We start from the raw sequence: 14,434 nt of genomic DNA, 5'->3' as shown, positions 1-14,434 counted from the left end.
CGGGGACTCAAATCAATGGAATGGACCAGAAGGAAGAACAAAACATCCCACCAAAAAGGAATGAAGAAATGAGAATTCAAAAAAATGAGGAGAGGCTTAGGAACCTCCAGGACATCTTTAAACGTTCCAACATCCGGATTATAGGGGTACCAGAAGGGGGAAAGAAACAGCCACGAGTGGAAAACTTATTTGAACAAATAATAAAGGAGAACTTCCCCAGTCTGGCAAAGGAAATAGACTTCCAGGAAATCCAGGAAGCTCAGAGAGTCCCAAAGAAGTTGGACCCAAGAAGGAACACACCAAGGCACATCATAATTACATTAGCCAAGACTAAAATGAAGGAGAGAATCCTAGAAGCAGCAAGGGATAAGGGGACAGTCACCTACAAAGGAGTCCCCATCAGACTGTCAGCGGATTTCTCAAAAGAGACCTTACAGGCAAGAAGGGGCTGGAAAGAAGTATTCCAAGTCATGAAATCCAAAGACCTACAGCCAAGATTGCTTTATCCAGCAAAACTTTCCTTTAGAATGGAAGGACAGAAAAAGTGCTTCTCAGATAAGGTCAAGTTCAAGGAGTTCATCATTACCAAGCCCTTATTATATGAAATGCTAAAGAGACTTATATAAGAAAAAGAAGATGAAAAATATGAACAGTGAAAGGACAGCAAACACACAGGTATTAACAACCACACCTAAAACAAAAGCAAACCAAGAGGACAGCTAGATCAGGAGTGGAACCATAGAAATGAAGAACACATGGAGGGTTAGCAACAGGGGAGTGGGAGGAGGAGAAGGGGGGAGAAGGCACAGAAGATAGCATAGAGGGTAGGTAGAAAATAGATAGGAGGAGGGCAAGAATAGTGGGGGAAATATAGAATCTAAAGAACCTGAGACACGTGGATATAAACTAAGGGGGGGAGAATGGTGGGGGAGGGAGTGTGCGGGTGGAGGGGAATGAAGTGGGGGAATAGAACAACTGTAATGGTATAATCAATAAAATATATTTTAAAAAATCACTTCGCTCTTAAAAAAAATATTTCTCTCCTTCTTCCTTTCCCCTCTAAAGATAAATAAATAAATCTTAAAAAAAGAACTTAGCAGGAATGGAGGAACAAATGCAAGAGATTTTTTAAAGGTAGACTTAAAAGGCCTTGATGACTAAGTATGAGTGTGAAGTTGCTTTTAAATATGGATGGCAGGGTAAATGGTAATGCCATGAGTGAAAGAATATGCAAAAGGAATAGCCAGTCTTAAAGATATTCAGATCGTGTGAGAGAAGGCTTAAGCTGCAGGCATTGATAAGGCCAACTGCAGCCTGGCTGAGATTGGGGTCGGGTCCAAAAATCATCAGCAATTTTAAAGGTATGGATTTAAATAGTCTAAAAAGTAGAGACCCTCCCATACCTGGAAAGGGCCTTGATACAATTTAGCATTTAAAAAAATTCTGATTTACATATAAATCTAAGAAACTCCAAAAAGCCTCAGAAAAACCCCTTAGGGGTCACCTTGGCCCATGCACCTCAAAAATAATGAGTTTATTTTTTCAATGGCATAGCCATTACAAGTTTTACCTTAAATTTGCTCAAAAGCAAATATCAATTCATTTAACTAAGAATACATTAATACATTACAAAAGAAATATAAAAAAGCATATTTGGAAAAGCCGGAGCTAATGTTCTCTTCACTTTGTTCTGAGGAAACATGGTGAAACTCTAAAGACACAATTCCTGTCACACACAGTGTCAGGTCACATGTTTCAAAAGAAGAAAGCACTAAAGCCCCGTTAAATTGCTGTTTTGGAAGGCTCCCTTTCTGGCAGTTTCCAACTTTGTATTTTATATACTCCAAATTTGTTTTTTTTTTTTAATAAAACAGATTTTATTCAACGTTTAACACGTCACAGATGCATTATACACTTCCTACGGTCAATCATGGGTGTGTGTAGGCTGAAATGGGCACTAGTTTGAATAAACCTGCAGCGCACGTAGGATTCCACACAGCATCATAGCCTGAAAGTTCAGTTTGTGTGGATCAATCTATTCTCGAAGCAAGAGTCATCTGTAAATGGTGAACTTTCTCCAGCTCTGCTTGAAATTAGAAAGTGAGTTCATCCCTCTCTTTCACTGGCAGCCTCAGCACTGAAGATTCATCTCTTATTTACATCCTGAAAAATTTTAGGAGCTCCAGAGCCAAGACTGTCAAAAAACTCTCTTATACACTCAAAGTTTTACACTTCTTTCTAACCAAGAAATTTTTGCATTATAATTTGAAAACCAAATCCCCAAATCCTCCTGTGTTATAGTCTTGGTGAGGGAAATATAAAATACTGCATCTATGTAGGTAATATTAAAATGGCTGCAAACATGTAAAAGGATTTAAATCTTGAATCACTATTTAAATCTTACAAGTTAACTGGAGAAAAAGTCTAATTCAAATGAGTTGCTCAACTGCTCATTCTGCATAGTGCCAATAGCTGAATACTGACTTTGAACGAAACCGTGGCTGTTTGCATTAGCACCATTGGAAGACCCCGACTCACTTATCATGCTGTTATTTGTACAACTGAAATTAGATCCCTCAAATGCATCCGACTGTGAAACAAAGGCAGCAGCACTGGAACTGCCGCCTGCCGACAGGGCGGAAGAGGTCATCGGATGGAGCTGTCTCAAGTCTCTTGGGTCTAACACTGAGTTACAGGAGGGGCTTTCGATGTTCATGCTCCCAAGTCTTGGGTTATCGGTTTCCCTAATGCTGTCATTGCTGGCCGTCATCATATTCACATGGCAGTTAGGCAGCATATTGGCATCAGAAATACCATATAAGTCAGCTGATGACATGGGTGACGCTTCCATTCTGCCTATGTTAGCACTGTTATAAAGGCAAGGATTAGAAACATTCATCTCACTCATAGGAGGCATTTCCAGGAATGGTGTGATACCCTGTGAATTAGAGGGAAGTGTCCCTGCTGAAAAACTACTCATTGGATTTGTACTGACTGAGCATGAGGTGGGGTGGGCCACGGAGGACCAGCTGGAAGAAGACTGAGGTACCATTGTGGGTATGGCTGAAGGATGATGTGGCAGTGCGCCGGGCACGGGTACATTCGGGGAGTAGTAGGGCTCTGCCTGACTGGAAACTCCCGAAGGCCTGGGCATTTCTGCCAAAGCTGCGCCATGAGAAAACAAGTTGGATTCTGTGGGGAAGAGAAAATATATTCTTACGAAACTGAAATGAACAAAACTGGAAAAAGAACTATATCTAGAAATCGTACAAACATGTTAATAAAGAAAATTTAAGGACACTGAGTAGCATTTCAAATAAAATGTTAAATAGCACTAAAATTATTACATGAGTACAAAACAATTTTGTGACACTTACTGTTTTACAAATACTCATAAATAATTTTGCTGTTATTTTGGCATAGATAATTTCATTCCAGTTAAATTTGAAAATCTATCTCCTGAGGTCCTATGAAGGTATTTTTGAAAAATGAAAGATGAATATCAGAATTTCAGTTAGTGGAACTCTAAATAGCCCAAAATCACGTCATTTCTCCACTTTTAAGAAAAAAATGGAGCAATGGAGGAACTCATTAGAGATAATTGAAAGTCCACTGCCTAACTTTCTAAGCTGTATTAAGATATAACACTAATGTACTATACATTCCCAGTCAAAAAAAATTAAGGACTCTGTTTATTTACACATTTATTTACATTGTTATACATACTAACCTAGAAAAAATCAGTACTGATTCAGAATGTAACATGAAAAAGATTTCTAATTAACCCTGGATGAATGATCTAAATAAGAAGTTGGCAACTTTTTTTCTATAAAGGGCCAGATATAAATATTTTAGGCTTTGTAGCCTCTGTTGGAACTACTCAACTCTGCCACTGTGGTGGAAAAAAGCAGCCACAGACAATATGCAATCAGATGAGCATGGCTATGTTCCAACAAAACTCCTTACATACACAGGCTACTGGCCAGATCTAAACCATTTCTCGCTTGACATAGTATAATTGGTCAAATTATCACCATATGAACAAAATGTAACTTCTCAAACAACAACTCCACAAAACCAGTTTCCAATATGACCTCTGGAAGCCAAGATCAATTTATTCAATATTCAAAGCATGCAAAAATATATAGGAGTAGAAAATATTAAAGAAGTTTTATTCCTGAGAATGGAATTCCAATATCTTTTTGATCACAAGGAATATTCTATAGGGAATAAAATACCTTTTTTAATGAATCTTCCTTCTCCAGTTGGTCCTAAGGAATCAGGTCTGGGTCTTTCAGGAAAATTAACTGTTGTGATAAAGTTTTTCCATTATTAAGTGTAATTTGAAAAGTAACATTATCAGTTAAAATTTGAAAAATTTTATAAGGAAAAAATATTCCACAAAACCTATTTAAATATGAATCAATCCAAAACATTCTTACCACAATCTTGCCACAGTTTCTGGAAAAGTATACTTGTTTTTTGTTTCTTTGCTTTATTGCCATAAGTATCTGGTTAGAAAAAAAAAACAGAAAAGCATGTGAATGGATCATCATGTCACTTCTCCTTTAATAAATAAAGTGTTTTATTCCTATATAGAAAATGCTTTAAATAAGTGTACATAATATGGATTTAATAAGTGTTGCAGAGTATCCTAAGCCATGGTAAAAGATACTTTTCTCTCATTAAAAATAGTTTTGATATTAATATTGTTTTTTTCTAACCCCTATAAGTAGAAAATATCAACTAAGCAATAAGGGCAATAAAGGAGCAAAATGGAGATCACTTTCTGATTGGCAAGTTTGCTACCTATAAAAAGGGAACAATAAAGACCCAAGCCCCGCCTCCAAATATAAGACAAATTTTGATAAATGGTTTAGACACTTTAAAATTATTCCAGATTCCTTTCCTAAGAAAGAGCTACAAAGAGCATAAAGATCAATTGGTTGAAAAATCAGCTGAACACTGTCAGGAGAAGAAATGTAAATTATGAAGAAAATGTAACAATGTATCCTACAAAAATGTCATTAGCAGAACTCATTTTAGGAAATTTATAAAACATCACCACCAAGAAGCCCACCTTTTTCATCTGGCAGATATCTAAAATCCATAGATTCGCTAACTTCCTGATCAGAAGGCCTCCGCAGCTGCATTTTTACTGTTACTGGTTCAGTGATGGCTTTGCAGTAGGGTGGGGTCTTGAAAACAATGGCGACCTGACGGTGGACGTCAGCTTGTGAAAAGATACCTTTTGCTTCCCAGTCATTCAGCACAAACCGAACTTCTATGTCGTCTAGTGAATATGAAAGCAAAGAACTATCAATAGGAAAACAAAGTAAAATATATCTAGTAATTTAAAATATATGCTGAATTCAATGAAACAAGCAAAAAACCAGATAAATACCTTTCTGAACTTTGTCACAGAGTAGAAATATTTCATCTCCTCCTCTGACACTTCCACAGTTCTTGTTTACACGACAAATCCTTAACTCTGCAGTATTAGGAGCACCTAAGTATGAAGAATTTTTTAATGGGTTGCTATCTTAATAATATATTTTATTTCTCTTTGAAGTAGAGAATTTTAGAAAACCAATTTATAGAACAGATTAAAAAACTGTAATGTGTAAGTAAATTAAGAACACTAAATACATTCATCATCCACATCTGTTTTTTCCCTTTCTCACTGCACTGTCTAACCGGGTTTAGAGTGACTTCATTTCTAGGCAATGAATCTTGAGGCTTCTCAGTTCTGATTCTTCCAATCCAACCTACATACTGTTACCAAATTAATCTTCTTAAATTATGGCCATAACCCTAAGGCAATGCAATTTTCATGCTTCCTGTTATCTGGGCAATAATCCAGTAACTCTCCCTGGCATTCAAGGCCCTCCATGAAAAGAACACTCTAATCTACCTTTATAACCCGATATCTCACTATCCTTCTACAGGCAAAACAGGGACAGTCATATACCACTGGTGATCATTTATAAGAGTAAACACACACACACACAATATGAGGGCATTTTCATCATCTTTAAAAACCACAGTATCTGTATCCTTTGATTTAGCATTTCCCAACATTCTATTCTGCAAATTTATGATACTTATTTGCACAAGATATGCAAATATAGGATATTTATTGCAGTAAAATGTGTTACAGCAAAAAGAAAAAAAAACAAACCAAATGCCTTGTAATAGGGTAACGATTTAATAAAATTACGATGCAGCCATAGAAGGAAGGCATATGCAGCTACTGAAATGAATGAAGTGTCTGAAAGGGAGAGAGATTCAAGATACATTGCTAAGAGGGGGAAAAAAGTTAAAAAAAGAAAGATTAGTGATAATTTTTTTAAAAGTTGCCAAAAATATACTGTGTGGATACTGATGACGACGACGACAATGATGTATTTGTGTATGTATATATACAAAGAAGAAACTGGTAAAATATGTACCGGAGGACAGTGACTATCTTTGGGGAATGAAACAAGAGGAGATTAACTATAGGAGTTACTAACTCTTGTTATTTTAGGAATGTTTGCATTTTTCCTGTAATAAACATAGTTTTTCTAATTATTGAAATAATTTTAAAAAATTAAACTATAAAAAAAAAGCTAAGGCGACAAACACAAGACTATGAAGTACTTACGGTTGTCATAAATAGGGTTAGAGACAGCAGGAGGCAGAGTGGTTGTCAAATCACCATGTTCATCGTAGAGGAAAACTTGAAAACATAATCTCACCACATTGAGGTCGCAGTCTTCCGTATCAAGCAGCTGTGGTTCAGGGACTAATTGATGCATTAAAAGAAAAGAAAAGAATGCAGAGTATTCACATAGAACTCAGATCCTGCTGTGTCCTCCTCCCTGCCCAACATATCCAATAACTGTGAATAGCATTCGAGTCTGTACTAATAAAAACAGAATGGTACACAATCTAAAGAATGCCTTTTATCATTAGCATATCACATAGTCACTAACAGTATTCATTAAGTTATGACTGTGGTCAGGAAGTTACTACCTAAGTCATCTGGAATTTAGAGCAGAATCCCAAATTGACATTAATATCAAATTTTTACGAAGAGGACTGCAGGTTATATACAACAGAGAACAGACATTCATTCATTAGTTCAACAAGCATGTATTTAGTTCAGTCATTGTGTTAAGAACTGTAAATTATCTCCTAAATTTGTACAAGAGGAACTGATTTTAAACTTGTCCCAAGTTTCACAGCTAAGAAATGGCAGGATAGGAATTCAAACTCGAGTAATTGAATCCAGAGCCTAGACTCTTAAAAACTGAACTCTATTAGAAAATTATAAAGTTTTTATTTATCTACTTTTAGAAACAGGGGAAGGGAAGGAGAAAAAGAGGGAGAGAAACATCAGTGTGCAAGAGAAACATTAATGGATGGCTTCTCACACACCCTCAACTGGGGACCTGGGCCACAACCCAGGCATGCGCCCTGACTGGTGACCGAACCCGTGACTTTTCAGGTCACGGCCAGAGCTCAATCCACTGAACTGCACCAGCCAGGGCTAGAAAATTTTACATATGTTTTGAATAAAATGACAAAAGGGATATCTACTAAAATTTAGATCAGTATTTTAGGAATTAAAATACCAAGAGGATACTAGATGAGATAAGGTAGCTTAGTGTTCATAAGAAATTTTACGTGCAAATTTGGTTTGTTTTAAAAAAGGCAAATACAGGAGGAAAATTTTATAGTCCTAAAAAAATACAAAAACCCATCCTTTATGAAAGAATATAATGACTGTTAAATTGATAATGGAAGAGAAATCCAGTTCCAAAGGAAAATATTACTGCCTTTTCAAAGAATATCATAAAGTATAGCAATAAATCATAACATAGTCATATTTTAACAAGCATGAAATATATATTAAATTTTATGAAAATTTTATTTTTCTAAAAGTATTAAAATGTTAAATACTAAAGTTGAAAGCAGTTAAAACCCAAATTCTTTAGTCTAAAGACAATAACATAAACTATAATTTTGACTATTTATATTTAAACTACATAGTCACAGTAGTTATCACAAGATTTTAAATGATCCCATTAGCAGCATTCTTCAGCCTACCTTTTGAAGGAGTCTACAAGAACATATGTGTACAACAAAATGTTATGCATGATACGAACACCTGTATCACAGCGGCACATTATACTGGCACAGTTATGTAGGTAATAAGGTCTACCTGTTCATAATCAACTTTTATAGCTGTATAAATTTAGAATTCAAGACATTAATATATCTCAGTTCCAAAGATGAGCAATCAATACACACTAAATAAGTTATTAGCTATGTGCACCTGCCAAGTTTAAAAACAAACCTGTGTGACTTGATACAAACAAATCGTGACAGTCATACATATAAAGAAGAACAAACTATGGATATATAGCCCAACATGAATGCATCTCAAAAACATTCTGGGCAAAAGGAGCCAGATATCAAATGTGTATTATGCTTCCATTTATATGTTCTAGAAAAGATTAATCAATAGTGGCAAAAGCAAATTAATAGTTGACTGGGGCCAGAGGAGGGAGAGAGAACTGGGAAGGGGACTAAGAAAGTCTGGGGTGGCGATGGAAATGTTCCTCATCTTGACTGTGGTGGTGTACATGGGAGCATGTATTCGGGTGGGTCCAACTGTATATAAATTAGACCTTGATGTAAGTTTATTTACAAGTCTCTTAAAACAGCACATGAAAAATGGATGTTAATAAACCAAAGTTTAAAACATATGGTCACACAATTGTTACATCAAAGACAAAAAAATTCTACCTGGTTCTCCACAAATTAAGTTTTTAAATATTTTATTCATTTATTTTTAGACTGAGGGGAAGGGAGGGAGAAAGAGAGGGAGAGAAACATTAATGTGTGGTCGCCTCTCGCATGCCCCACACTGGGAAACCTGGCAACCCAAGCATCTGCCCCGAATGGGAATTGAACTGATGACCCTTTGGTTCACAGGTCAGCGCTCAATCCACTGAGCCACACCAGCCGGGCCAAAAATTAATTTTTATGGGATTTTACTTTGAATTTTCTCAATATATGGCAATATAGTCAGCACTGTATCAGAATTACTTTCATCTTCACACAACATGTTTAAAAGTCACCAGCCAGAAAGAATAATGACCGATACACGTTTTTAGCCAACACGGGATTCAGTTTAAAGATAAAAACCCAGTACAAAGCCTCTTCTTTTCTCCATAGCCTCACCTCATCCTTTGAAATGGGAGGGATGTATCTCCCCTCTCTAAGTTAGTGCAGCACTTGACCTATACACCTCTCTTACACACTCAAAGTTTTTATTTCTATATCTATCTACATTTATTTCTCTCTCATTCACTTTCTCTCTAGAGAGAGAGAGATATCTTACATGATTATCCTGTTCTACCCAATTAGGTTAAGTTCCATGAAGGCAGAATGAATGTCTGATGCATTTTTGAGTCTTCACTAAACATGTAACATAGTGGCTTACATATAATAAATATTAAACATTTTCTTAGTTAAGTGAGTGAAAAATTAAGGAAAGGGCTGTTAACCAAACATTTAGACATTTTCATAAGTTGCTGAAGAAAACTATAAAGTAAAACTCAAAACAGATGTTCTACTTTTGCTAATGGCAGGTGACCAACTCTACGGTGAGAACTAAAAAAAAAAGGACAAAATATGAAACAAAAATCCTCTAAAGGCATCAAAGAGCTAACAAAATCATGAAGAATCACAGGGCTATGTTACAGAAGAAAGGAACTGTAAGAAAAATGTTCCTGTTTGTCTCTACTCGCTATTCACCAGCACTTCTGATGTCTGTGTTTTTCACACACAGCAAGTCTCCAACTCTCAGGACACCGACTAAATACCCTGCAATTCAACTCAGTTTTGACACTAACCACCTGGGGTTAGCACGGATTCCACAAGTAAGGCCTCAGTTCCATAAGTCTGCTCTTTCCCACATACTTACGACACCAATCTCAAGTCCAGATTGTCATCTATGCTTTTTACTAGTTACAAATTGGGGGTTCCACAACCCACTCCTTGGGTTTGATAATTTGCTAGAATGGCTCTCAGAACTCAGGAAAACACATTACATACTAGGTTATCAGTTTATTATAAAAGAAAGCAACTCAGGAACAGCCAGATAGAAACAATGCCTCAGGAAAGGCACGTAGCAGTGACACTCGGCTCCTTCCAGGCCCTCACTGGGAATGCCGCCCTCCCAGCACCTCCCCACGGTCACCAGCCCAGAGGGTCTCCAAACCCCTTCAGTACAGATCACTGACTTAATCACTGAATTCTGGTGATCAAGCCAATCTCCAGCCCCTCCCTCTTCCAGAAGTAAAGAGATGAGGTTGAATGGCCCAACTCTAGTAACGCGACTGACTGGCTCTTCCAGCAATCAGAGCTCCCCACTTTTCTGGGTTTTCCAAGTCCTCTCACTAACATAAATGCCTTTGTAGTTCAAAAGGGCTTGTTATGAAAACAAAAGATACTCCTTTTACTTTTGTTACTCTTATTCTTTAGCAAATTTCAAGGATTTTAGGAATGGGGATAAAGACCAAATATACCATAAAATCACAATATCACAGGCATGCAGTGAGAAAAGTTCAGAAGAAGAGGGCCCATTTTCTCAGACATAGCCTAACAATTTTGTAAGAGGTGGCTAAGATGATGAGAAGGTGAAATAAACTCTCAATAAACTAACAAGGGAAAAATAAAGGAATTTTGGGTATGCCAGGGATGGAGAATCTGACAAATGTCCAATGCTCTGATTGGAGTCCTGGAGAAGTTACACCCTAGAAGTAAGGATGAACTGGAAAAAGACCAGAGACTCATAGGATGAAAGCCCAGCTTCAAATATCCCATCACTCACTGAGTTTAGGTGACCTGAGATTGCAAGTGTGACCACCCATCTACCACAAGAAAGTCTTCTGAAAGGAGATAATAACAGCCTAGGACTAAAACCTCCACAATTTTTCATATACAATGACTGATATTCTATCTTGAATAACCAGGCATATGAGGGGCAAACTAAAGTAATTTTTAAAAAAAGAGGTATTCTGGTCAAGTTGGTGGTGTAGGTAAATGTGGTACTCAAATCCTCCCACCACCACATCAAAATTACAACTACACAACCATAATTCAGAACTGTCTGAAATCTAGCTGAACAGAAGTCCTACAACTAAGGCTATAAAGCAGCAGCCACATTGAGACTGGTAGGAGGGACAGAGACAAGAATAGGCAGGTCCCACACCCACATGTAGCAGATAAAAATTAGGAGGGCTATCTCAGCTGTGGAGGTCCTGCATCAGGAGCAAGGGGTCCAAATCCCACACCAGGCCCCCAGCCCAGGGATCCAGTGCCAGGAAGAGAAGTCCCCTTAATTTCTGACTGTGAAAATCAGTGAAGATTGTGACTGAGTGAGATGGAGGTTTTTTGGAGTCCCAGATGTTCCTCTTAAAAGGCCCACACATGGACTTACTCCGACTCATTTGCTCCAAACTCCAGTGCTGTGGCAGCAGCCCAAAAGGCACTAGGGACATATGTGGAGAAACTAAATTGTCTAGCATCAGGGTGATGGCTGGAAGGGCAAACTCTTCCTTATGTCTCCCAGACAGAACTACTGACAGAGGCCATTGTTCCTTTTCTGGAGCCTCCTGACAGAGCTGATAGGTGGGAGACATATCTGAGTCTCTATCAACCTAGCCAACACTATTGGCCCTGCCCTGCTGATTCCTTGAGATCCTATTCTGCACACCTTTCCAACCCACCCAAGCTGTTTCCAGTGGCTTTTCAATATGAATGGCCTGTCTTGTCTCTCATGCTCCTAACTTTCCAAAAATCTCTCAAACAAGCAGCATCTGACCTTCATGTGTGCTGCACCTCTGGCTAAGTGGCCCTAGGACTAGCACTAGGAGCAGTTGGCCTTGGTTTGCAACTTGGTGTCTCCTGGGTACCTCCAAGCCCAGGACAAGTAGCAGCCATCTGTAGATGGCTTTATAGCTCATGTCCAGTGGCCCCTGGCAAGGCACAGGTGGTAGCTGACCTTGGTCTGTACTTTCTGGGAGGGTCTAGAGCCAGTGCACCCAGTGGACAGCTCCAGACCACGTCAAAGCACCACCTAATCACTTCACAAGCAACATACTCAAGGCGCAGACTCAGTGGGCTTAAGTAAGTCCTGCTCTGTTACCAGGGCCCCATCACAGCAGATCCTACATAACAGCCACCACCAGTCCTTGCACCTGATTAGTCTGGGGGTAAATCCCTACCACTGACATGCCAACAGCAACTGAGGCTCAACTACAACTGACAGGTATACACAGCCTGCACAGGGGGTGCCGCCAGAGTGGCCAGCTCTGGTGATTGAGGAGGCTGTGCCACTAGACCCTCCAACACACATACTACATAAGGCCACTCTCACAAGCCCAGGAAACATAGAGCTTTACCTAATACATAGAAACAAACACAGGGAGGTTGCCAAAATGAGAAGACAAAGAAACATGTCCCAAATGAAAGAACAGAACAAAATTCCAGTAAAGAGCTAAATGAAATGGAGACAAGCAATCTACCAATGCAAAGTTCAAAACACTGGTTTTGAAGGATGCTCAATGAACTTAGGGGAATGAACTTAAGGATGAACTCAATGAACTTAAGGATGCTCAATGAACTTAGAGGAAATGTAGATGAACTTAGCAAGAACATTGACAAAGAGACAGGAAACATAAAAATAGAGATAGATAACATAAAAAAGAATGAGTCAAGAACGAAGAATACACTAACTGAAATGAAGAACACATTAGGAGGAATCAATAGTAGAGCAGGTAAAGTAGAGGATCAAATCAGAGATCTGCAAGATAAGAAAGTAGAAAACATCCAAACAGAACAGCAAAAAAGAAAAAGAACTAAAACAATGAGGGTAGTTTGAGGGGCCTCTGGGAGAACATCGAGTGTACCAACATTTGCATCATAAGAGTGCCAGGGAAAGAGAGAGAGTAAGGAATTGAGAACCTATTTGAAGAAATAATGATGGAAAACTTTCCTAACCTGATGAAGGAAATAGACACACAAGTCCAGGAAGCACAGAGTCTGAAACAAGAGGCCTATACCAAGACACATCATAATTAAAATGCCAAAGGTTAAGGACAAGAGAGAATCTTAAAAGCAGCAAGACAAAAGCAGTTACCTAATAAGGGAACTCCTATAAGACTGTCAGCTGATTTCTTAACAGAAACTTTGCAGGCCAGAAGTGATTGGCACTAAATATTCAAAGTGGTGAAAAGCAAGGACGTAAAACCAAGATTACTCTACCAGCAAAACTATCATTTAGAAGAGTTTCCTAGACAGGAAAAAGCTAACGGAGTTCATCACCACCAAAATGAGTATATAAAAAATGTTCAAAGGTTTTCTTTAAGATAGAAGGTGGTGGGGAAAGGGTAAAAGAGGTGAAGAGATTAAGAAGTACAAATTGGTAGTTACAGAATAGTCACAGGGATGTAAAGTATAGCACTGGGAATATAGTCAATAATACTGTAATAACTATGTATGGTGTCAGATCGGTACTAGATTTAAAAGGGTGATAACTAAGTAAGTTATATAATATCTAATCACCTTATTGTACACCTGAAACTAATATTATATACCAAATAAAAAATTGAAAAATAATCAAAGAAAAACAACCAAGGATCCAAAGAATGAAGTTTTCAGACACAATTTAAAGTAACTATACTTAACATATGCAAGGAGTTCATTTGCAAGATTCAGGGTTTAGTAGAGAACTTGAAACTACTAGAAAAGGAACCATACAATTTCTAGAACTAAAAAAACCAGTAAACTAAAATTAAAAATAGCCCTGGTTGGTGTGGCTCAGTGGATTGAGCACTGGCCTGTGACTAAATGGCGGCCGGTCAGAGTCCCAGTCAGGGCACATGCATGGGTTGCAGGCCAGGTCCCCCGTTGGGGGTGAATGAGGGGCAACAAATCAATGTTTCTCTCCCTCTCCTTCTCCCACCCTTCCCCTCTCTTTAGAAGTAAATAAATAATATCTTTTTTAAAAATTTAAAATATAAAATCTACCACTATCAAATTTAACAACTGCTTCATAAAAAACAGTTGTGTCTTATCTTTCTTTAACCCAGAGTAAAATCTATTTACCAATATTTTCTACATTAGAAGTGTTGATGCTCTAGGGGGGATTCAACGGGGTAGAGGGATGGAGGAAAAAAGAAAAAAAGAAACACAGACAACAGTGTGGTGACTGGGGGGAGAAGAGGGTGAGTGGAGGTAGAAGAGAGTATAGGGGGGATAAATAAAATAAAATAAAAATTTTATTTACAAACATTGAAAGAAAAAGTGTTGATTTACATTAAACTTTTCAATCCATTTTCTTTTTTAAGATATATTTTATTGATTATGCTATTAC

The 14,434-nt window shown here is 37.9% G+C and overlaps 1 protein-coding gene across 2 annotated transcripts in view; it reads right to left on the bottom strand.

Moving 5' to 3' along the window:
- Nucleotides 1-1,138: 1,138 nt before the first annotated feature.
- Nucleotides 1,139-14,434, bottom strand: part of REL (REL proto-oncogene, NF-kB subunit) — a 39,061-nt gene continuing 25,765 nt past the window's right edge. Inside the window, exons 5-10 of one of the 2 annotated variants that reach the window (XM_037047983.1) lie at nt 6,647-6,787; nt 5,405-5,509; nt 5,081-5,293; nt 4,443-4,511; nt 4,239-4,310; nt 1,139-3,192 (exon numbers count right to left, since the gene is read on the bottom strand). In XM_037047983.1, the coding sequence (XP_036903878.1) occupies nt 2,408-3,192; nt 4,239-4,310; nt 4,443-4,511; nt 5,081-5,293; nt 5,405-5,509; nt 6,647-6,787 (1,385 nt within the window). In that variant the 3' untranslated portion in view covers nt 1,139-2,407. The remainder of the gene's footprint in view (nt 3,193-4,238; nt 4,311-4,442; nt 4,512-5,080; nt 5,294-5,404; nt 5,510-6,646; nt 6,788-14,434) is intronic. The other variant, XM_037047984.1, reaches the window with a different exon arrangement.

This window comes from Sturnira hondurensis, unplaced genomic scaffold (genome assembly GCF_014824575.4).
Source record: "Sturnira hondurensis isolate 20B ecotype Veracruz unplaced genomic scaffold, ASM1482457v3 Scaffold0006413, whole genome shotgun sequence".
NCBI lineage: Eukaryota > Metazoa > Chordata > Mammalia > Chiroptera > Phyllostomidae > Sturnira > Sturnira hondurensis.
This window is presented reverse-complemented; position numbering and strand designations above follow the sequence as displayed.